Source organism: Diceros bicornis, chromosome 23 (genome assembly GCF_020826845.1).
Source record: "Diceros bicornis minor isolate mBicDic1 chromosome 23, mDicBic1.mat.cur, whole genome shotgun sequence".
NCBI classification, from domain to species: Eukaryota; Metazoa; Chordata; class Mammalia; order Perissodactyla; family Rhinocerotidae; genus Diceros; species Diceros bicornis.
This window is the reverse complement of record NC_080762.1, coordinates 43,122,942-43,146,449: the sequence shown is the minus strand read 5'-3', so window position 1 is coordinate 43,146,449 and position 23,508 is coordinate 43,122,942. Positions and strand designations below refer to the sequence as shown.

Below are 23,508 nucleotides of genomic sequence, written 5' to 3'. Positions count from 1 at the left end.
CAGTCCATAATACTAGAAAAGTAGGGTTCAATAGCTTTTATGCTATTTCCTTTCTAAATGCAAAATTTCTACTAGTTTCGCAATTTCATTCCACTGTACAATATACAGGTAATCTCTGCTAGAACATAAACATTCCAACCAGTGCATTCACTTGCTCAGTTCCCACTACTGGTCAGAAAAGAATGCATGGACTTAATTAATTTTTCACCATTAACCACAAAAAAACTAACTTACATGGCAGAAAATGAATGAATACATCTCATCATTTACTTTCAATAAGAAAAATAACTCAAGATTATCTCGCTTAAAATCCATTTCTTTACAATCATGGGATGTGGCCACTTCTGCCACCACTCACTCCTTTGGCTCAAACTTGGTACCTCTTCTGTAAAGGATCAGCAGCCAGACTCTGACACTCTCCAGAGGTTGTGAGAACCCAAGGGAGGGCGGTAAGACAAAACAATGGTAACGTCAATTTGAAGGTGGCTGAGTAGGATGGGTCAGTGGAATACTTCAAGTTTTAAAGACATCTACCATACAGTAGACTAACAGAGGCCTCCTGTGAACAGCAAGGTACACAGGAGGGAGCCCATATTCCAAAGTCCAGTCAGACTACACAATCCAGAGCTATACCACTGAAAAGGACAACGAAGGTGGACCTAATATATTCCAACAGTGGGCAAGCAGTGTCTGCTAAAAAGCAACCCTGTTACTCTACTCTAGAACTCCAAAGACCAAAATGTTTTCATGGTTGGAAAGCCATAACTTAGTTCAGCCACAATCTGACTACTATAGTAGTTTTCTCCATCATTTGATTTCTTCCTCACCACTAACTCCATTACCTTTAGTGCACGTGAGGTAATTGGTTTAGCACAAAAGCATCATGTGTATTTTTTCTAAACCGAACAGCTAAGGGTATGTTTTGATCAATATCAAATGAAGATGGGGGTGGGAAATTAAAAATCTGGTTCTGTGAAATGCCCTCATTAATGCTTATGTTCAATCAACTTCATATTTTTCTGGTTCTTTTTTTTTTCTGAGGAAGATTTGTCCTGAGCTAACATCCGCTGCCAATCTTCCTTTTTATACGTGAGCTGCCACCACAGCATGGCCACTGACAGACGAGTGGTGTAGGTCTGCACCTGGGAACTGAATCTGGGCCACCAAAGCAAAGCACGCCAAACTTCAACAACTGGGCCACTGGGGCTGGCCCCATATTCTTCAGTTCTAATAAATAAGTTTGCTATCTCACTCCTTAATTAAAAAGAAATTCTGAATACTTCATCAGATTAGATAGCTTGAATGGCTATTTCCTTTATTATTACAGGTTCATAACTTCGTATTTAAGGCTTTGTAACTTCATCATTAATATTTTATATATTCTGCAGAAATTGATCCTGTATTGTCTTCCCTTCAAGTCAAATAGCTCATAGTTTAAAACCTTTTCAGTTAACAGTACTAATAAATCACAGAATATAAGTGGAAGGGACCCAAGAGAAGTTTATTTAATTACCATATTTTTCAAACACAGGCAGTGAGTATGAATGATGGGCCCCAAATCAACAAGCCAGTTTGTGGCTGAGTTGGGACCAGAACCCAGTCTTCCAACTCCTGTGTCCTTCCCACTACCCTGTGTATCATCATTCTCTTTCAGAAACTGAAGGATAAATGAATAGTTTCGAACAAAGAAGTGGAATTTGCATCTGGATAATCTGAGACTTCTAAAAAGTGCTATTTGTTACAGTAGGAGCTCTGACAGGTCTTTTTCCATTAACTCAATGGACAAGTTTCCTGAACAGTACTGAGAGCTAGAAATCAGATCAGGTGCAGTACCCGTTATATTTGGTTGTAAGATTTTGATGACATTACTAATCCCAGCTGAGAGAGAATTCGAGTAAAAATTCCTAAGAGATGCAGCACTGGCTTCCAAATGAATCTGTATTGACTCTGTGAAGAAAGGAGAACCATATGTTAGTATCTAAAGCAGTGCTGTCAAATTGAACTTTCTGCAATGACAAAAATGTTCTATAGCGGCGCTGTCAGAGTAGCCACTAGTCACATGTTAATAAGCACCTGAAATGTGGGCCAGTGCAATGAAGGGACTGGACGATTTTAGATTTTATTTAATTTTAATTAATTTATATTTATATTTTAGTAGCTACCTGTGGCTAGTAGCTATCACATAGGACCATGCAGATAAGAATATTTATAGAAATTCCCTCTATATATATGTTTAGACAGATCACATGTACCACACAATAATATACATAGTCATTGGCTTATCTACAAGTTCTCATGGTGGAGAAAGGCTCATCTAAACTCAATTACTTTAGTCAACAAGTTCTACCAACAAATTCCAAGTCCTGTACTTTCCAACCCATACAATTTTGTTACTGGTGCTTTTCCCTCTCTTAGAATGAAAAAAGTACAGAGAAATTATGCATGACCTCTTAGGGCACAGGAACTAAAATAAGATTAGTATCTTACGCACTGTTATGGGTAATGAATTTACCAAAAGCAACACCTTTCCCAGATGGAATGATTGTGCACAAGTATTAGTACAGCAAAAAAGCAGGATGTTAAAAAAATTAAAAGTAACATAATATAGTACGTTCTCCTTTTGGATTTGATAGAATGGTAGACAGATCCTGAAATGCTAAGGATTACATGGGAAAAAAGCTTCTCTTGGGGCACATCTAAAGGCAGATGTGTTCCTTAATTTTTAACAGCTACCCAAACAGTAATGCTAAGTTATAAATTTCTTGCCTAGGAGCTCTCCCAGACGTAATTTTAATAGTGTAGTCACAGAACAACACAGCTGCTGAGGCACTAAAACAGAATAAGTATACATAAATTCCCTCATTAAACAAATTAAGCTTTTCTACTCACCAAGCCCCTCTGGTATATTCTTCGCTAAATGATAAAGCCACTTAACTCTGAGCATCCAATCTTGATTCGTTGCTCTTTCTATGAGCAATTTAACAGCCATGGCCAGAACATCTGGTTCATCAATCCAGTAAGTATCCACTTCAACTGAACTGAATTTCAAGCTCTCAGGGTTGGAGGACTGCACAATTTTCTCTAAGTCTGGCAAGGTAAGAGGCTGAATCCTGAAATTCATTGGAATAGGCAAAGACAGTACCAGAATGAACTTTCATTTCATATTTCAAAGAACCAAGAGAATAACTTTACAAATAACAGATCAAAGAGGTAATGGGGAAAAGGTGAGTCCCCTCCAAAGGGGGACAATTAAAACATATACCTAATGGATAAGAAATAGGGAGCAATATCATAATCAAACTATGTGGATAATAGCCACATAACATTCTCGTCAAATATGTTGGGTCATGACCATTACCATAAAAAAAAAAATAGTCAAGATGCCAGAGACCCAGAAGCTCAGGGCTCCACTAACCTTGCCCAGCTGCTCGTTTTCATGCTCACCCTGTTGAGGCAATATGCTAAGATCTGTCCATCACTTCGGACTATAGAGAGGTGAGAATCTTCCACAGCAAACACAGCTGAGGGCAGAGAATCCGGCCATAGCCCCATGGCAAGAATGGACTCACCCCAGGTTTCATGTGCTCGCAGAGAAGAAATATGTTTCTCCAGTAAAGCCTGCACAAGCTGGTAGGAGATAAAAACACATGGTGTACAGGCACCAACATATAAGTGCTATTACCAAAAAACGAGCAGAGTAATAATAGCTTTCAAGGCCCCACGTGATCATCTCACAACTCTCATACACCTTCTTCAATGTACAACATTACAAGCTAAATTTCACTTTTTCTGATGATAGATAAGTTTCAAGGAAGTAATATTTACATTTAAGCTATTTTCCAGAAAAGTATCTGGATACTTGATCTCTGTTAGGGCATAACTGCAGTGGTCAACTCTCTGGGTCATTAAAGTTGCCACCAATAGAATCTCCCCCCACTCAATAAGGTAGAGTGTTACAGCTTGAAACACTTTCTATTACCTTCCGGTTTGCTGGTGAATGCTGTGAGTGCACATAAGCTTCCCAACATGCTTCAGAAAAGGCTCTGTCTAAACTCAGCCCTCGCTGTAGGTACTGGACAATGAACACAGCTGTCTGAATTAGAGTTGAAACAGAAGATGCTGGAGAACCTATAAAGAAAAAATATTGCCGTCTATGATCAATAGATTCTGCAAAATCTCCAATGAAAATGGATAAATTCCACCTTCACATCAAACTTCCTTCCACTCAAATCCACCTAGATACTTATTTTAGAAAGCTTTTTAAGTGGACTCGAGGGTCTCACCAGCACACAATGAACTTGTGGGAACATTCATATTCCTTCCTTTCTATCCTACCTCCCTCCTCTCTGGTGGTCGGCAGTATATTGTGGGGAAGTGACCAGATGACTCATTTACAAGTGTGATAAAGCCTGGCCACATACATCCTTAATCTAAAGTTGACACACACTGAAGGTGGCAAAATGAGCATGGCCTCATAAAGAACCACATGCTTTGAAATCCAACAGACCTACTTTCAAATCCCAGCTGTCATTATTAACTGTTTGGCTTAGATGAGTTACTCAATTTCTCTGAGCCTTATCTGTAAAATGGAAACACATGCCTTGCCGAACTAACGTGAGGACTCAATAAGCAACCAACATTGTACTTAACACACAGCATGTTACTTAATAAATAGCATTTCATTTATTATTGTTGTTATTATTAATACTACTAATACAGTCATTATTTTTATTGCTCTTTCTTGTATATTTGGACATTTACAAGAAGTAACACTTGTCTGTTTTAAACAATTTAAAGTTTCCTCTTTATTCCACCTTTAAGAGACTCAGTGATGACCCTGAAGATATGAGTGACAAACTTCATGAATCTCATTGTTGAAAGCAGTATTCCTCAAAGTGTGGGCCGCCTCTGACTGTACGCATCAAGATTACCCGGGAGCTTCTTTAAAATACTGATTCCTGTGCCTCAACAGACCTGCTGAACCCAATCTCTTGGGGGGAAAGAAGGTACCACTACATCTACATTTTTCATAGGATTTCTTGGTAATTTCTATTTCTATGTACACTAAATGTAAGAACTCCTGGACTAGCAGTCAAATGGCATAACATATGAACTTCTATATAAGAATAAAACTCGGCAGAGGCCTAGAAGTCAAGCACCTTACCTACAACAGTGCTCCGGGTTTCCATGTGTATAGCCAAAAGGGTGTCACACACACTATCCCCCACCAACCCAAGGCTGTGCAGCAGAACTTTCAGATCCAGGTCATCTGGAATGCCCCCATCCCCTTCTCCTGAAATGTAGATTTCAAGTCCACGATTCCTCATAGCTCGGGATATTTCTCCATGAACAGGATCCATTGAGAGAAAAAGTCTAGTAGTATAGCAAGTCAAAGGAAAAAAAATTAAAATCTCAGTGCAACCAGTGGTGCCCTCAACCTGGTGAGGGCCAATCATATGTGGCTCATCTTCAGAGAGCTTTTCAAGAGAGACACCACTAACTCCAAGTCTGCAACTTTCATATGTATTCTATCCTCCAGTTCCAAAATGCATCAATACAACAAATCAGTTTCTATAAACCTCCTTTCGTAAGGAACTAAGTATTGTATATCCAGTGCACCTTTAGCACTATCTGAAAACTGTAAAATTCTTACTTTCAGATATTCCCCAAATCAGGCAGTGCTAATTCATCATTCTAACTCACCTACAGACAGCAGAAAAGGGAGCAGTGTATTCTCTTGAAACGTTTAGCTTCAGATATTTGATGTCCATCAACATCTCCATCTAGCTGTCTGACATTTCACACATCTCCAAAACTAAACAGCTGATTCCCTGCTGACCACCCCCACACCAAAACTGCTCCTTTGCCAGTCTTCTTTTCTCAATGAATGACACCCCCACTTACCCAATTACTCAAGCCAAAAACTTAGATGTCTAGCCAAAAACTTAGGTGTCATCCTTGCTTCCTCTTTTTCTCAATCCACAAGTCCATCAGCAAGTCCCACTGATCTGACCACCCTAGTCTAGGCTATCATTATCTCTTGCCTGAACTACTGCAAAAGGCTTGTGACTGGTCTTTCTGCTTCTGCTCTTCACCACCAACCCAAGGCAGGACCCTCATCTCTCTTGTTTACTACTGTGCCCCCAGAGCCTCCAATGCCCGGCAAAGAGCAGAGCCTCAATAAATATTTCTTATGAGAATCAATGAATGGATGAACATGCTCATGACTGGGTGTCTGAATATAATACGTAAGAAGGCCCTACTGCACATCTACCTCTGATATCGAGGCTATCAGATTCTTAGGCAGAAACTTAAGAGGCAAAAATACCTGAAATTGGGATTTGGTGTTATGGTGGGAGTGGATCCATCTATCATTCCTCTCTCGCTAACGGTGAGGACACCTCCAGGTTCGAGCAAAGCATTCAAACGATCCAGCACTGATGGGCTGCACAGAGGGAATTCAAATGGTGGACAGGCTGCCAGGCTGTGTTGACTCTACTTTCCTTACACAGGCCTCCCACTGCTCCTGACCCATGTCTTCCTTTTAGCATGGATCACTCCCCCATATAGAACTGTGATCTCTTTCAAAATCTCTTTCCCCACCAATTCCCCTTTTCATTCCCAAGGCACATAGGCCAGAGATTCATACACAGTAAACACACAAAATATCTGTTGAATAAATAGATTAAGGAAAATAATAGAAAGTTCCCTGAACTATAACTCTTTACTCTTTCCCCTTCCCTCTCCCAACTTCCCAACATTATCCAATCTATTTAAAGGTAAACTGGATTTTAATTTGAAACATTATCAAAAATGCTCCCAGTAGAGAAACCCACCATGTGACCTTATAGTAGCTTCTATTATGCTAACTGTATGAGTACAGTAGTTTTATGCTTGCCCCTTTCCTTACTTTAGAATCAAAAGTGATACACACTAACGCACATTCACTAAATGTCTGCCCTGTGTCAGATCCTCCATTTCAACAATCTGCACTCAAGAATTATCTTAATGAAAGGAAGATTTCTGATGTTAAATAAAAAGGTTTAACTCAAAGGATGTTGGTTGGAAAAGTAATCCAATTTTGTTAGCCTTCGGTTCAGCTCAAATCTATCATACAGAACTAAAATCTTGCAGCTGTCTAATGACCTATTACCACTGTTCACCACACAGAGAAGTCTACAGAATATGGCTGAGGATGTGTTTCCAGTTAAGAAAACAGCAGACTAAAAATACCAGAGCTTCCACTTGGGTTTCTACTTTGACAAGCATATCTCAAAATTTCAATAGGCCTACTCATAATAAGGTAGACAGTCCTTACTTGCAGAAGTTAACGTTGTCCATCAAAAGCCAATCTCCAGACTTCAGCGCCTGAACCAACATGCTGTCAACCCATTCAAACGTGCCATGGCTACGGCCACTGGCTGACTGCATAAGCTTTACCCCAAAGCTTCGGAACTCTTCCACGAGTTTGGCAAACTCTGAAATGTCACAGCCACAGCACTTAACTTCAAACCAAGAGTAATCAAAAAACAACTAAGAGTTTATTAAAAGAAAGCTGGAAACTTCTGGCCCAATTTTTTAAAGTTTCATAACAGGGTAAATAGGATTATTTTGTGTTTGTCTAAACAGGTAAGAAAATTAGGTTTGGGGGTAGAAAATACTTCTTAATGGCTTTCTGAATGAATGGCTAGATAGAGTTGACTCAAGAGTGACAGAGAATGTAAATAATCTTTATATGTTATAATTTCTCAAATGGCAGAAGTATAATGTCTCCCACCTATTACTGCATTTATACTATATGAAGGTGCCCCAAGTTGGCAAAACGCCAACCACTACCACTCAAGAGGAATTCATATCTCAATGGTAAGTTTTATAATACTCATCTTTTAAAAATATATAAAGTAATGTATGACTCCATTAAATATCTCTAATAATGAATTTGAGTGAAAGAGTAAAGGATTTCAAATTCAAATGGTGGGCTTGAATAGGGGAAATGACAGATCAAATCAACAATGAAATTATTCTCTTGCCTATCTGACCCACAGCCATGGATACAATGTTTACACAGCTAGAAGAGGGGAGTCTCATTTCTTCATCCCTCAGGAATCAACTCTTTGTAACCAGTTATGAGCAAGCTTTGGAAAAAAAGAACGACAATCATAGTGACAAGACATAACCTATGAGCCTTTATCTTTAGTCTTCTCTAAAGGCAGGCTCAACACCACCCAGAAAGTTGTACCACAAAATGAGAAATGCACGTTTCCATGTTAACTGAGGAATTTCTTCCACTTTCTATACAAAATGACTAAACATATCCTATCAATACTGACTTCTATTCTTCAGTTTAAAATGCTCTATTTCTTGAGAAATTATTAATAAGTTTATAAAATAGTCCAACAAAAAATAAAACCAGCGTTACATGAAAGTGATTTATCATTATAGCTGATTATGCACAAAACAAACCATAAAACTCAGTAACCAATTTCTATCCTGTTTACTTTGTTTAGGATCACCAATTCTGAATACTTCAATCAGCTTCATTTTACTTTCTAAGACAAAGAGTTCCAAGTTTTGATTATTGATAATGATTAAATTAATAAAAAATTACAGGTACTGCACTTACAAACATATTAGCTATAAATGGACACTATACGGGCAAAGTTAAGTGTCTTGATACATACATCCAAACATACATACCTGCCTTGGAGTATGAGTTGATTTTACTGTTGAGTCGCTGCATAAGCAATAATACTGCTTCCAGTTTGTTGACAATCTCCATCGTGACACCTTTACCACTTTCTCCAAGACACTTGGGCTTATATGTCAGAAGGAAATGACTCCAGGCTCGCAGCACTACTTCTGCATCATCAGCACTGACAAGAAGGCTATCTCTTAACAGTGCCCTTATAGTGCCCTCCACCTTCTCAAGGAGCTGCCTCCAAGGCCGTATAAGATCAACCTGCAATTTCCAGAGCACATAAACGCATCACAGCCATTGGCCAGAGTCAAAAAATACTGCTACCTATAGCTACCTCCAACACAGAAGACCATCAATCAGACTACAAGGTTTATTGTGTTTTGCCTGAAAACGTGAGGGCAGATCAGTTACCTGCTCAAATCCACCCAGAAGCTCAGTAGTGTCCATTGCACTGTTCATAGCCATGATCTTTAACGTATGACCAGTAAGGTGTGCTAGGAGCTGGACCAGGCTGGTCTTGCCCACAGAGGCTGGCCCCACAAGGATGACCATCCAGCTCATCTGTACACACTTCATAATTGACTCCAGAGACTGTAAAGACTGGTGCAGGAGCAACAGGGGACGGTGGGACGGGGGAGGAACGTAGCTGCCACGGGAAAGGACTGAATAGCCCAGCTGAAAAAGACATGACAATGAGATTTCACAAGTGTGCCTGGTAGTAGAAGCAGAAGAAGCCATAGAGATCGTAAAAGAGGATTATCCCACTCTCCTCACCTGAACGTTATAGGGAGTGATGTGAAAGAGTCTGGTTCCCATGTATGGGTTGGAATTTGAACTAAACACATCCTTGAACACAGCAATGACCTAAAGGAAGAGGATGATACAATCAAAACACAAGTCACTCCATCAAATTCTGAGCCAAACCTTCTAGAATGAATACTTGTAGAAAACAGCAATGTGAGTCACAATATTCTGAGAACACTAATCACAAATTCCTTATCCTTTTGAATTTTCTCTTAGAAAAAGCATAGATTACATTTACTTAATTTTTCAGAATGAAAGCAAACTGAAGCTCAAGAAAAGAGTAGCCACATAATCTCAAACTCTTTGAGATTCCAGTGATAATGTACCATAAATTAAAATAAGCCATGAATACACTGCAAATCTAGAGATGAATAATGAATTTGCTTTCATCATTCAAGAAATCACCTAAAAGAAGAGAAAAGAGACTAGTAACATGAAGATTATGAAGAACAATGACCATTTCTTGAGTACCTACCATGTGCCAAACATTACATTAGATGTAATAGATTATTTCCAATCCTTACAGCCTTGCAAAGTAGGTATTTCCATTTTATAGATATAGATAATAGGATTCACAAGAGTTATATGATTTGCTCATAGCTGGTAACTGAATTTAAATCTAAGCCAGTCTGACTCTAAAAACATCATGTTATCCCTCTAAGTATTTATGTAGAGATGACAACCAAAGCTATTTCTCTAACTGATTATTTACATTTAGTTATCTCTTCCTTAGGAAAAATACTGTAAAACACTTTCTGTTAACCCTACTTCTTTCTTGGATTTCTCCTAAAAATCTAAGAGGAGTTGGGGCAGGCAGAAGATAGGCATGTATAAAAAAACACAAATTTAGCCCACAGCAGCAGGAAAAATTCCAGCCACCCAAAATATTTACGTCACGTTGCACTTCTAACAAAGCAGCAATGCTCATATCAATCATCAGACACTGGACTAAAGTCAGAAAATAAAAATAATAAAGATAAAATCATAATCAGTGTCAAACATTGAGTATGAGCCTAAAAGCCGCACAGAAGAAAGTGCTCCCATCACCTACTCCTGGGTCCAGGTGATTTCTGACCTCATGTTCCACTCTAAAGCATATCATCTCCTCTCCCTGATATTATATCAGAGTTAAAATTACAAATACTTTCATAATTTAGCTGGCTGATTTAGTTTTTTATATTTTTTGGCTGAGGAAGAGTTGCCCTGAACTAACATCTGTTGCCAATCTTCCTCTTTTTGCTTGAAGAAGATTCACCCTGGGCTAACATCTGTGCCAGTCTTCCTCTATTTTGTATGTGGGATGCTGCCAAAGCATGGCTGACAAGTAGTATCAGTCTGTGCCCAGGAACCAAACCCAGGCCGCTGAAGTGGAGCGCACTGAACTTAACCACTAGGCCACGGCAGCAGCCCTGGCTTATTTAGCTTTATAAAGCCAGATCCAATTTACCCAAATCCTTCCAGCTTTTACAGCCTTTCTCCTTCTATTATTATTTTTCTTAACTTTTTTTCCTCAGAAAATACCTAGTTGGTCAATTACAGCAACTCTGAGTTGGAGGAGTAATGGAAACCTTCCACACCCTACAGTGAACCACCATCTGACTAACATCAATTACCCAACAACTGGCCAGTGTCTGGTCATAATACACTATAACTAGTATGTGGATGAAGAAATTAAAAGACTAGCTGATGGTATGTGAATTATATAAAGTTGTAAAAAAAAAATCACTAGCTAAACATTCTGTCCTATTACAAAGACTGAAAGCCACTTGCACATAATAAATGAGTTGTTAACCATCTGGCTAAATTGCGAATACCACACAAAAAGGGATTTGTGCACTCAGCAGCAGAATGAAAGTGTGTAAAAGCCACATGTACTACGGAATAGTCACATCACATTTCAGCAAGGAGGTTACTGTTTCTAATGCATGAATCTATATATTGATTAATTTGTTTTTAAACAACTGTGATACAGTAGAAAGAACAGCAGACAACGTGGAAAGGTCTGGACTGGAGAGCTGCCTCTGCCACTTGCTACCTGTGAGACTCCATGACTCTGAGCCTTGGCTCCTCATATGTAAGAGGTCATGACAGAACCTCCCACCTGCAGCTATTGTGTGAGTGGACTTCAAATACCACAAAGCAAAATGCACCCATTATTACAGTTGATTAAGCTGGGAATTCTGGTGTTACTTTTTATTTACGAAGGGATATTTTTACTTCCATTTAGATACAGAACGTCCTCTCTTTATATCTATTTATACTTTCTAGATAAAATACTTTGTAATTTGACATTTATTTAGAAACAGAAAGCCCTCCTCTTCTTCTATGTATCACCTGTCTCCTCCTGCTTCTCACCTTGTGCCTGGATAGATGATGAAGACCTAGTTCTTTATTATTAGAGGGTGATACTCTTGTAAGAAGGTCTGCGATCACTGGGATTTAGGAGGATAAGCAAATAGTGTCCTCCAAAGCAAACCACTCTATACTGTGAGACCCCGAGACAGGTGAATGTTTAGTCTCTTCCATTAACTTCTAAATTTCCAACAGCTTTACTAGGTTTGGTATTATTAGTGAATATGCCCCTTCTCTCCCTCAGGAAGAAATCAACTTTCAGACAGAAAGAAACACAAAGAGCAAGTATGAAACTCACCTTTTCTTTGTCTTCCCTGGTTCTCATTCTTTCACCATAGACCAAAAACACATGCTGACCAGGATCATAACACCCAGGGGACTGGTCAACCAGCATCAACTGACACCAGCGGAAAAGGTCCCGGAGGTTGAACTCCCAGGGTCCTCCTTTTTGACCCCATTTCTTCTCGACAGTCACTTCATGATCAATCTGAAAAGAAAATACTCTTACTGGGAAGCATGTCCCACTGCTAGGCACTGCACTGAGTACTAAAAATGTACTACAAATGCACACATAATGTGAAACAGAAATTAATGGGCTTGATTCAGATGTCTCCTCCTCCCAACCCAGACTTCTAAATGCCAGGAGCACCCTGTAAGCATTAACATTGATACACACAACAGAACTGAATTTCTATAACCCTCAAATGAGTAGCTTGCCCTCTAGCAGAAACTTGTGGAATTCTATGTGCTTTACCTTAGTTACAGAGACCAGTAACTTAGCAGTGCCCCGTGGTGAGAAAATTATGGTTCAAATACAGCCAGGAAAATGAAGAATAATTCATACAAGTAGGTACTTACTTGGTTGTTGAAAGCAACCATTTTTTTAACAATATTTTTGTCAATGGCTGGAAACAGAGTACTGGCAATGAACTCCATGTCAATTACTGTAAGGGGATCCACAAAGACCTATAAAATCCAAAAATTATATGAAGATACGCCATCATTTCTCTTTACCAAAACATCAGAAATGACTACCACAACTTATATAAAATTTTTATTTAACACCAAAGTAACAACACCTCCATGATATAAATATAAAATTTCCAGGTATAGAAATTTCTTTTCTTGCATTTTTAGGATACAGAATCATATAAAATCTTTGAAATATAGAGCAACAGAGGTTTTTTTGTTTAGCTCCACTCTAGTGAATTAGAGAAAAAAGATACATGCAATTAATTTTTTAAAGTACATTTGTTTTTTTAAAACTTCCTATGTATTATATAAAATGCTCTCAAAATTCTGGATGGTAGGTGTATGAGAGTTCACTGTAAAATCTGATCAACTTTTCAATGTTTGAAATTTTTCATAAACTGTTCTTAAAAGATACTCAGCAAATTTTTGATTATCAAGTGACAGAGACAATAAAGAAAACTAACATCTAGAGGCATTTCCAAACCACTAGATTAGCCAAACTTTGAAAAATAGATGTTAAAACAAGTAAGTATATGTATACACATGCACACCCCTATCTCGGCAAACGAGAATAAAGGCAATAAGTAAAGATAACAAATGTTAATAATGATTGACTTTGGTATGGAGAATACTAGATTTTTTATTCCTCATGGTTATTTTCTGTTCTCTTTCACTTTTGCTTAATTAAAATGCATTATTTTCATTCTAAAATTGCTTAATGTTTTAATAAATCATGTAGACATCCAAAAAGGTCAAAGATTGGTCTTCATCCCTGAACACCATAATAGAATCCTGAAGAGGACCTTACTCTCCTCCAACTGGTAACACACCAGGTCCTCTGGGACATATGACAAAGGATTCACACCAGGAGAGAAGTGATGATAGTGATGATACTGAGAAGTAGATCATTAAACTGACCCTCTCTCATTCTCATAGTGAGCATCCTAATAGCTATGTGCCAGCAGTCTTATCACCCTTGACACCTCACTTTTGGTCTCTGGGTAACAGTAAATCTTACCTGAGTGAATCTGTTAAGGAAAGACTTGGGCAAGCCCTTCCTCCCGCCTCCTTGTCTAAAAGGATTCTGACACCCAAAAATCTTTGTCTTGTCATGCTGCACTTGGAAGCTCATTCCTAATTCAGGAACATAGATTTCTCCTCGGTGGTCAAAACAAGCATTGAGTCCTTCCAATACAGACTGAGAAGCCAGGTTAAGCTATTCGGAGAAGAAAGTGCACATATTTATTATATATCCTACACAATTAAAAAAAAAATGCAAGGGAATAATATGCACAAAAGATAGACAGTGTTATCTTCAGGAGGAGGAAGCTCAAACAATATTGGTAAAATTCTGTTTCTTAAGCTGAGTGATGGGTTGATGTGTGTTCATTCTATTATTATTTCATATATATGTTAGAGATTTTGGGTGTATAAAACAGCAATAATTTTTAGGTAAACTGAATACTCAAATTAAGTTTTTAAAAAATAATTAAAATATTTTCTAAATTAAATTGTATCCACTATATGCACTTATATTGACCTACTTTATAAATCATAGCTTACAAAAAAAAAAAAAAAACTTGCCAATACATAGATACCTCATTTTCGCACTCTGGGATTTTCATGATGAGGTAAGATAGCTCTTTCAATACTTAAATAAGTAAGTTTCTTTCACAGCTCAAATATTGAATGAAATCTCCAAATGGGCATGAAAGTCATGATATGAACCACATAAAGTGGATCTACAAAGCTAATTCACCAACAGTTTTGTGAACAAGAACAAATACAAGAAGTTTTTGTGCCAGAAATGACAAGAGCTGAATGGAGGTACTCAGATGATGAGTTCAGAGCTCAGGGATTTGAAGTATGGATGGTTTTTAAGTAACACGAAAAAATTCAATTGGGAAAATGTAAATCAGTAAAATGCAAATGGGCAAAAAAAGACTGCATTATATAAGAATTTCACATGTCGTGTTTACATAAGCACTCAAAGCACAAACTCTGCTGTATATTCTCAACCGGTGAAGTTTTAAAAGCTGCTCTTAAGTGTGAATGCAAGTCCAGAATGCCTTGCAGTCCCTGGATGCAGTCCACCAATTATGAGTGTGGTCAGTAGCCCTAAAGCTTTAAAACTAGGCATTCTTTCTTCCTGACTAATGATTATTCTATCAGACATCTTTTTCCAAGAAATCTGAAAAAAAAAAAACAAAAAACCTCCCTCTCCTTAATATCTCCCCAAGATAAATAGGAAGCAGCTCAGAAGAAAAAGAACCCCACAGCACTCCCTGACTTCAGATCCAAAAGGGTCTGGATCCAGGGACCCACTGGGTCCTGTCAGGAAAGTTTCGTCTGTGGTGTTTTCATCACTCTAATCATTTAAGCTCCACAACTACTTTCTAGCCTTTCCCTGAATTAACATTACACATCCCAAAATAACTCGACTCCTTTGGCTACAACCTTAAATTTTTTACTTTTGTGCATTTCCCAGATCTCTAGCTGCCTGTGAGTCACAGAGATTCAGCACTTTTCATATGTCTCATGATGCGCTTTGTTCCTCTGGTCATGAATTTATCCAATATGCACATGTAACACTGATCATTTTCTCACCATTTTTGTATGTCTCTTCTTACTATAACTTTCCTCAGTCTCTCTGTTGACATGAGGTGGTTGACACTATTTGTTAACTATTTATATTTCTGAAATAAATACAAAGCAAGCATGCCAGAGAGTAGAAACTAAACTAGTGAAGAGACTGTTTTTCTCTAGAGGCTAGCTTACAAAAGCAGGCGAGTCTGTAGGTTACATATAGAGGGGCTTCCATATGTGCTCTCTGACAAGTGACTTTTCTTGTTCTTAAAAAAAACCATGGAAGATTATTTTCATTAGAGAATTTGCCTTTACTAGCCAACAGCATGATCATCCATTGAAAAACGCCCTAGAGCTATGAAAATTATGACTGCTCTTCATACTTGTGATCCCATCGTTGGCACGACGGACAGTCCTCTCACCTCATCCAACACAACCCAATGGCCTGCCTTTAGGGCTGCCAGCAAGGGGCCATCACGCCAGGCAAATTCTCCTCCCTTGCCACCTTCAACAGGCAGATCTGCTCCAAACAGGTCTGTGATGTCCTTTGAGAAGCAGAAGAAATGGGGAAAAGCCAGCATTACATAAAAAATTAACTAGATTCCAAGACTCTAAATCTAAAAAGATAAATACTTGGGCCTTGGGCCACTTTTTATTCTTACACCCAAGGCAGAACTAATCAATGCCAGCACTCCTTACCAGGAGCCCAGACATGCCCCAAGAATCTTCTCATCACAATACTCCAAGTATCAACCAACTGGAGTTGGAGCTCTAGATCAATAGTTCTCAGCTTTGACTGTACTTAGAAATTAATTGGTGAGCTTTAAAACAGAAAACATTAACAATGCCCAGGCCTTGCTCCCAGGCTCCATTCCAATAAATTCTCATTTCATTTGTTATCTCAATCCCATATTTTCATAAGATTGTTTAAAAGTCATTTTACCTTTACTAATTTTTTTTTAGAAAAGACAAAAATAAAGAGGGGCTATATTACAATAAATACTAAAGTGGGTAATTCTCTCTCAAAAGAGAATTAGAATAAAGCATCCAGAGTGAATAATATTACAGATGTCAGCTATTGAGGGGAATTAGTTTGTAAGGTCACGTTGCTGTGGGCTTTACTACCATTAACTATTTGGGGTACTGATAATGTTATAACTATTCTGATTACGAAATTCTATAAATAGACACAAATGATACTCCCTATACCTATCCCCATCAGCTATAGCGTGACTAAGCTTACCGTCTGCTCTGACAAGTTGATTCGAACAAGGGTGTTGCCTGAAGCCTTTGCTAATGCTCCCACCAAACTTGTCTTTCCCACACCAGGGGAGCCCTCCAGGAGAATAGGTTTGTTCAGTTTTGTAGCTCTTAAGAGCCTCTGGGCATTCATAGCTGTGGTACCTGCGCTGAGTGCATAGTCGGCAATATTATTCCTGTGTAAGACAGGTCCTTAAGTGGAGAAAAGAAAAGCCACATATAAGCTGGACATCACCAAATCGTATATATACGTCAACTCGAGATTATAAAAATCCACCAAGTAGACTGTCTGTCAGTGAAGTACCATCTGTGGTGAAAATGCTTAGTTCTATTTCAATATTCCCCCACTTTTGAGTCCATAAAATGCTTTACAGGAACAGCCAGCAGCATACTTTCTTCAACTGTGCCTACTACACAGATCTCTCTATCTCCTATACTTAAACCTACACATACACATACAGGACGAACTGCAAACATACATCTTTCCATTCACAACCTACACCTGGAATTACTACATGTACTTGTATCATTTACTTTGTACTTGCAATTTCCTAAAGTCAAGTGGAAGCTAAGTGTATAGGCCAGATAGTTCCATATCAACAATTTCATCCATGGTTTTTAGGCCACCAAGACGATTCAGGATGCATCCTTAAATCGTAATGTAGCTGAAGTGCAGGACTACTAACAGTCTTACAGGGCTTAACATTTGTGCCACCATGTCTCCTGGAAGAAGTTTTTGGTACACCAGTTTGGAAGGAGTGGCTCTAGGAAAACATCTACTACTTCAGCTATGGAAGCAGAAGCAAGGACCACCCCAGTCCCAGGCCACTAGCATGCAGCTTCTACACGAAAGAACTGAATGCTATGATGATGGCTTAGGGAAGGGATCCAATGGTTAGATCATGGTAGGCCCCCTCAGGGATGAAGAGAGTACTGTTGAAGAGGGAGAGGGAAAGGGGCAATGTTCCATTTGGCCAGGAACTTGGGCTGATTTTGTTCACCACTGAACCCCTGTAACTGCCACTGCACCTCTACACATTTCAGGCAGTCAACAATTATTAATGTAGGGAGGAAGGAAGGGAAAGAAACGACCATGCTAGGAAAGAAACGACTCTGCTAGGGAAGCAACAATTTGAAAAATTTAGAGTGCCTTGGAAAGATATCTATCTAATCTAATGCCTCATTTAAATATTTGGTAAAGGCAACCTAGTGAATGAGAGCAAGGATTAGAACTCAAACCCACTTGCATTTCCCATTTAATCATTCATTCATTCATCCATTCACTCAATCAACAGACATTTTCTGAATGCCCATGACTGCTAAGGTACATGGGGGATGCCAGGGACAGGAAGATCAATGACACAATACCCACCCTCAAGGGTCCACAAAACTGTTTTTGTAAAAGGTAATCAGGTTCTATAATTGATACATTATAGGCTGAATTATCACTATAGAAAAGCTCTAGCTCTTATTTTGAGCACCAAATAATAAACAAATAAATGTATTTTTATAAGACAATTTATTCATTGCCTAAAGACTATATTTTCCTCTATTTTTACATGCCAGTTATGTATTTTCAACCATTCACACAATGATGGGTATGCCAAGTCAGATTCTAACTCAGATAACTAGTTCAAAAATAATCATGAGTATGATACACTAAAAGTCACAACAAAAGTCAAGTATCTACAATCTACAAGAAGAGAATCTTGATTTATTTAAAACCATTCTTACCCCTTGGTATAAAAAATGGATGAATTCCCCAAAGGTTATCTATCCCAGTGAATTCTTTGGCTTTGAGTCTGTCATAAATCTTCAATTCATTTTTCTGACATTCTGTGAGTCGGACTATCTTGGAAAGCTTCTTGATTAGGAATTTCAGACATTCTTTGCGAGCCAAGAGGGCCGTACCAAACCCAGAGGAAGTAACCCCTAAAAGACAGAGGATCAGTCCATCAAACAACAGCACGACACCAAGCTTCACAACCATTCAGCAGGAGCTCTAGGGCAGGTTCTTGAGGAAATGAGGCCCTAGCTGAATTATGTCCAATATATGATTGCTAGTGTAAGCAGTCCTAAGGAAAATGTCTGATTCCCCTGTCCCCACAATTTTCAGATCATCAATTCAGCAGCAGCTTATCCAGTAAAGCATTCCAGTCACTCCATGACAAATCAGCCTAGAGATAAGATAACCAATGTGGTACTACTGATCACTTGGGTTTATATTTCTAATCTTCATGGCTGAAAGAATAGAACTTAAATATTGAATTTTATGAAATTATAGTAAACTTAAACTAAAGGATTCAGGCCCATTAACTATAAATGACCATTCATTTAAGAATTATGTAGTCCTTTAGGAGCAAGGACATTTGCAGGAGTTTTCTTTCTACTCACAATCACCACTTCACATTTACTAAGTCCCTTCTCTATAAGCAATAAAAAGTTTTGGCATATGTTTTATACCAACCGTCTCTCAAAAAGATTAAAAAAGAAAAGGAAAGCCATTCTGAGTCTTGGACAAGGTAGAGTTAAGTGATTCTATAAAGAATCTGTGTCAGAGATCTGGGCTTGCTCCATTTCATAGCTCCCTCCACCCCAGCCCCTTGCTCCCACCAGCTAACAGACAACATACCTGAACCTATTCCATCTATGTACACCAGGCATGCAGCATGGACAAAAGACGTCACAGTGGAGATGGTCTCTGGCCTTTTCAAAGCAGCTTCCTCCCCCATTGTGTTCATGAAGTTAACCCAGGACAGGATATCTCTGATACTGACCACACACCTTCGGCCAAATTCCTGATGGGTCAGCCAGTCAGTGAAATCCAGCATCACCTCAGCTATGTCAACCCCTAAGACACAAAGAAGCAAAAGTATTTGCTGTTTACGGAAGACTCAGCAATGGGGGTTTGTAAACTAGTGCCCACAGACGGCCTAAAAGGGGTCTGCACTCCATGAAATTACATGCACATTTTTGGTAATGTAATTAATGCTTCTTCTAAGGAGAGGAGGTCCATAGCTTTTACTGCATTCCTAAGGGGTTAATAGTATTCTACCCCTACCAAAAAGAAAAAAAGAGAGAACTTGAGAATTACAGCCTAATAAATCGCCCAGAAAATTGCTCAAAGAAATAAAGTATTCATTTGGTTCATGTTCAGATACAATTTTGAAGTTAAGACACAATGATTTTAGAAAATACACAAATTTTATTATACTTTAAACTGATTTACTAGAATGAGAAATTCCACATTTTAAGTGGCATATAGCCTAAGTTTTTGTTCGTTTTTTTCACCTACTCATCAGTCAGAATCCAGCGAATTAGAGAATTCACAAATTCTGTTTCATAATTCAAGTTAAATGACTACTCTAATTATTAATTTCATATTGTAAACTATTGTCTGGAAACAAAGAAAATACTTTTTCTTTTTTTAAATGATTACCTTATTTTTTTTTAATTTTTTTGTGAGGAAGATCAGCCCTGAGCTAACATCCACACCAATCCTCCTCTTTTTTTTTTTAATAATTTTATTTATTTATTTATTTATTTATTTATTTATTTATTTTCCCCCCAAAGCCCCAGTAGATAGCTGTATGTCATAGCTGCACATCCTTCTAGTTGCTGTATGTGGGACATGGCCTCAGCACGGCCGGAGAAGCGGTGCGTCGGCCTGCACCCAGGATCCGAACCTGGGCCGCCAGCAGCGGAGCACGTGCACTCAACCGCTAAGCCACAGGGCCGGCCCGATCCTCTTTTTTGCTGAGGAAAGCTGGCCCTGGGCTAACATCTGTCCCCATCTTTCTCTACTTTATATGGGACACCGGCACAGCATGGCCTGACAAGCGGTGCATCAGTGCGCGCCCAGGATCCGAACCCGGGACGCCAGCAGTGGAGTACGCGCACTTAACTGCTATGCCACGGGGCCGGCCCCAGAAAATACTTCTTAAGTAGTATATACAGATTCAAAGCAATGCCAATTAAATTTAGTAGAGTGCTTTATATAACTTCTAAAGTCAAGAGTAAACATTTATCTGAAACGTATGAATACCAAAGAATGTTTTTAAAAAGAAAATATAATGAGGAGGAATCAGCACTGCTGTAATATAAAGCAGACTATACAGCAACACCTTCAAGCTATACCGTGAATTGGTTAGATGAAAAACACTAATTACAGAAAAAAAAAAAACCACAAATCTTTAGGAAGAACTTAAAACAACTCAAGGGGAAAAGCCTAGTAACAATGAGGAAAGAAATCAAACGCTGTTTCAACAACTAGATATTAAGTACAAGTACTTGGATCCACATTTCAGAGTAGAATAAATTTGAGGTAAATCAAGGATTTAATGAAAATGGAATAATTTACCCATTAATAGAGAGGAATTAAATATGACTACTGAAGAACCTGAAGATCATCAGAGATAAAATGAATGGATTCATATACGTATTTTTTACAACAAATATTAAAAGGTAACAATACGGTAACCCATGTGATAAATGTAATAAAGACTATTATCCAAAAATATATAACAATATGTAAAATAATTTTTTTAAAAATAAACCACACGGGTCGGCCCCGTGGCTTAGTGGTTAAGTGCGCATGCTCCTCCACTGGCGGCCCAGGTTCGGATCCCAGGCGCGCATCAACGCACTGCTTGTCCGGCCATGTTGAGGCTGCGTCCCACATACGGCAACTAAAGGGATGTGTAACTGTGATGTACAACTATCTACTGGGGCTTTGGGGAGAAAAGGGGGAGAAAAAGGAGGAGGATTGGCAATAGATGTTAGCTCAGGGCCGGTCTTCCTCAGCAAAAAGAGGAGGATTGGCATGGATGTTGGCTCAGGGCTGATCGTCCTCACAAAAAATAAATAAATTAATTAATTAATTAATTAATTTAAAAAAAACCGCACAGAGTGCTCCATGTCACTAGTAATTAAAGAAAATGAAATTTTAAAATATCCATTAAATTAATAAGAATAGTTTTAATTGTATTTGTCTATTTATTTTTTGTGTTTGTGGAAGATCAGCCCTGAGCTAACACCCATGCCAATCCTCCTCTTTTTGCTGAGGAAGACCGGCTCTGAGCTAACATCTATTGCCAATCCTCCTCCTTTTTTTCCCTTTTTCTCCCCAAGCCCGAGTAGATAGTTGTACGTCATAGTTGCACATCCTGCTAGTTGCTGTATGTGGAACGCCGCCTCAGCATGGCCCGACAAGTGGTGGGTCGGTGCGTGCCCGGGATCTGAACCTGGGCCGCCAGTAGTGGAGCGCGCGCACTTAACTGCTAAGCCATGGGGCAGCCCCTTAATTATATTTAAAACAATGAAAACGCCCATGTTGGAAGGACTGTGGCAAGCAGGCCATTTACTAAGTTACTGGTAGCACTGTGAATCAGATCGTCTTTCTGGAGCATGGTCTGACCATAAGCAATGGCAGCTATGAAGTTCCTTATTTCCACTTTTAGAAATAGAACTCAGGGAAATAATTCTAAACAATATGTCATTTTAATGAAAAGAGACTGCCTTGAGAAGCATTGGTCATACGAGTGCAAGATTGGAAAAAGCAGCCCACACAGCATCCACAGGTCAATATTTTCTTTTAAAATACATCCATTTTATGAAATCTTTTCTGTTTTTTTCATACTATAAATGTATGGATAATACTACTATAGAGATTTGTGAACCAAAAATACTAGAGAAAGTAATTGTCACCCATAGTGGTATTTATATTTTGATTAAGATAATGTAGAAAATTTATCTTAAGTACTCTAAATAGGATCAGAATTCAATTTAGAACTCTTAATAGTTGAAATATTAAATTCAATAAATCTTATATATCTTTAAAGAAAATCTGGAAAAAAAAGCTGTGTCTAGTTTCCTGTTTTACACTGCACAATTAAAAAAATGTTTTTATGCTATGCCAACCTGGCCATTTCCAGATGATAAAACAGATAAAAATTATTAAGCCACTTCTCCCTTAATCATGATAAAACTGATAAAAATTATTAAGCCACTTCTCCTTACTCTCCATGCTCCCTTGGAGTCTCTAAGCCTCTCCAGGGAAGTCTGCTGCCACACAGCCTGGAAAACATGGAGTAAACAAGTTCCCTAAGGACAAGTGAGAGGCTCAGAGGTGAGTCCTCGGTGCCCACTGCTTACTGCTCTATGGAGAAACTATTCACTCAAGTAAGCATGAAGCCCACTGGTGATGGAGCAAACCTGGCAGCGTAATGGCAGCTGCATCTTCTGCCATTCTTATCACAATCCAAATAATTTAACAGAAGAGTAAGCAGCTCACAGGAGATTCACAGGTTCCTTCCTTGGGGGATCCAGTCCTGAGACAGAGCCGAAAGACAAGCCACGCCTGCTTAACGATTCCTGTCTTCTTCTTCCTCATCTTTCACTTGAATTTTCACCATAAATGCACCATTGCAAACGGCACACAACCAAGGTAAGTCAGAGATTCTGAGTGTGAGCCATGGACCAATACTATTGGATAACCCGGGAACTTGTTAGAAAGGCCAAGTTCTCCTGTCCTGCATCAGACAGATTGAATCAGAAACACTGTGTGTGGAGCCCAGCAAGCTGTACTTCAACAAGTCCTTCAGGTGAGTTTGAGAACCACAGGCTTAGTTAATTCTGTGCCACTGAGTGACTGTGACATTGGTGGGACCTGGGGAACCCTAGCTGTTGAGGCAGCACTGTGTTTACCTATGAATGTCCAAGTTCCGCATGGGCCCTTCTTAAAGGAAGTCTTTGCTCAGACGACTAAAGAGCCAATCTTTCCTAACACAGCACAAGGGCTGGGTTCCATGCAGCAGATCTTCACATCTATCCTACCC

The 23,508-nt window shown here is 38.8% G+C and overlaps 1 protein-coding gene across 2 annotated transcripts in view; it reads right to left on the bottom strand.

Annotated features, from left to right (window-relative positions):
• MDN1 (midasin AAA ATPase 1) overlaps positions 1 to 23,508 on the bottom strand; it is a 173,539-nt gene that overhangs the window by 70,773 nt on the left and 79,258 nt on the right. For both annotated transcript variants that reach the window (XM_058566628.1, XM_058566629.1), the window contains 17 exons: positions 19,305 to 19,523; positions 18,407 to 18,604; positions 16,656 to 16,864; positions 15,835 to 15,957; positions 13,845 to 14,042; positions 12,713 to 12,820; positions 12,153 to 12,341; positions 9,473 to 9,562; positions 9,110 to 9,373; positions 8,698 to 8,959; positions 7,319 to 7,478; positions 6,329 to 6,445; positions 5,165 to 5,373; positions 3,980 to 4,128; positions 3,416 to 3,627; positions 2,890 to 3,110; positions 1,834 to 1,947 (listed from right to left, as the gene is read on the bottom strand). In XM_058566628.1, the coding sequence (XP_058422611.1) occupies positions 1,834 to 1,947; positions 2,890 to 3,110; positions 3,416 to 3,627; positions 3,980 to 4,128; positions 5,165 to 5,373; positions 6,329 to 6,445; positions 7,319 to 7,478; positions 8,698 to 8,959; positions 9,110 to 9,373; positions 9,473 to 9,562; positions 12,153 to 12,341; positions 12,713 to 12,820; positions 13,845 to 14,042; positions 15,835 to 15,957; positions 16,656 to 16,864; positions 18,407 to 18,604; positions 19,305 to 19,523 (3,042 nt within the window). The remainder of the gene's footprint in view (positions 1 to 1,833; positions 1,948 to 2,889; positions 3,111 to 3,415; positions 3,628 to 3,979; positions 4,129 to 5,164; positions 5,374 to 6,328; positions 6,446 to 7,318; positions 7,479 to 8,697; positions 8,960 to 9,109; positions 9,374 to 9,472; positions 9,563 to 12,152; positions 12,342 to 12,712; positions 12,821 to 13,844; positions 14,043 to 15,834; positions 15,958 to 16,655; positions 16,865 to 18,406; positions 18,605 to 19,304; positions 19,524 to 23,508) is intronic.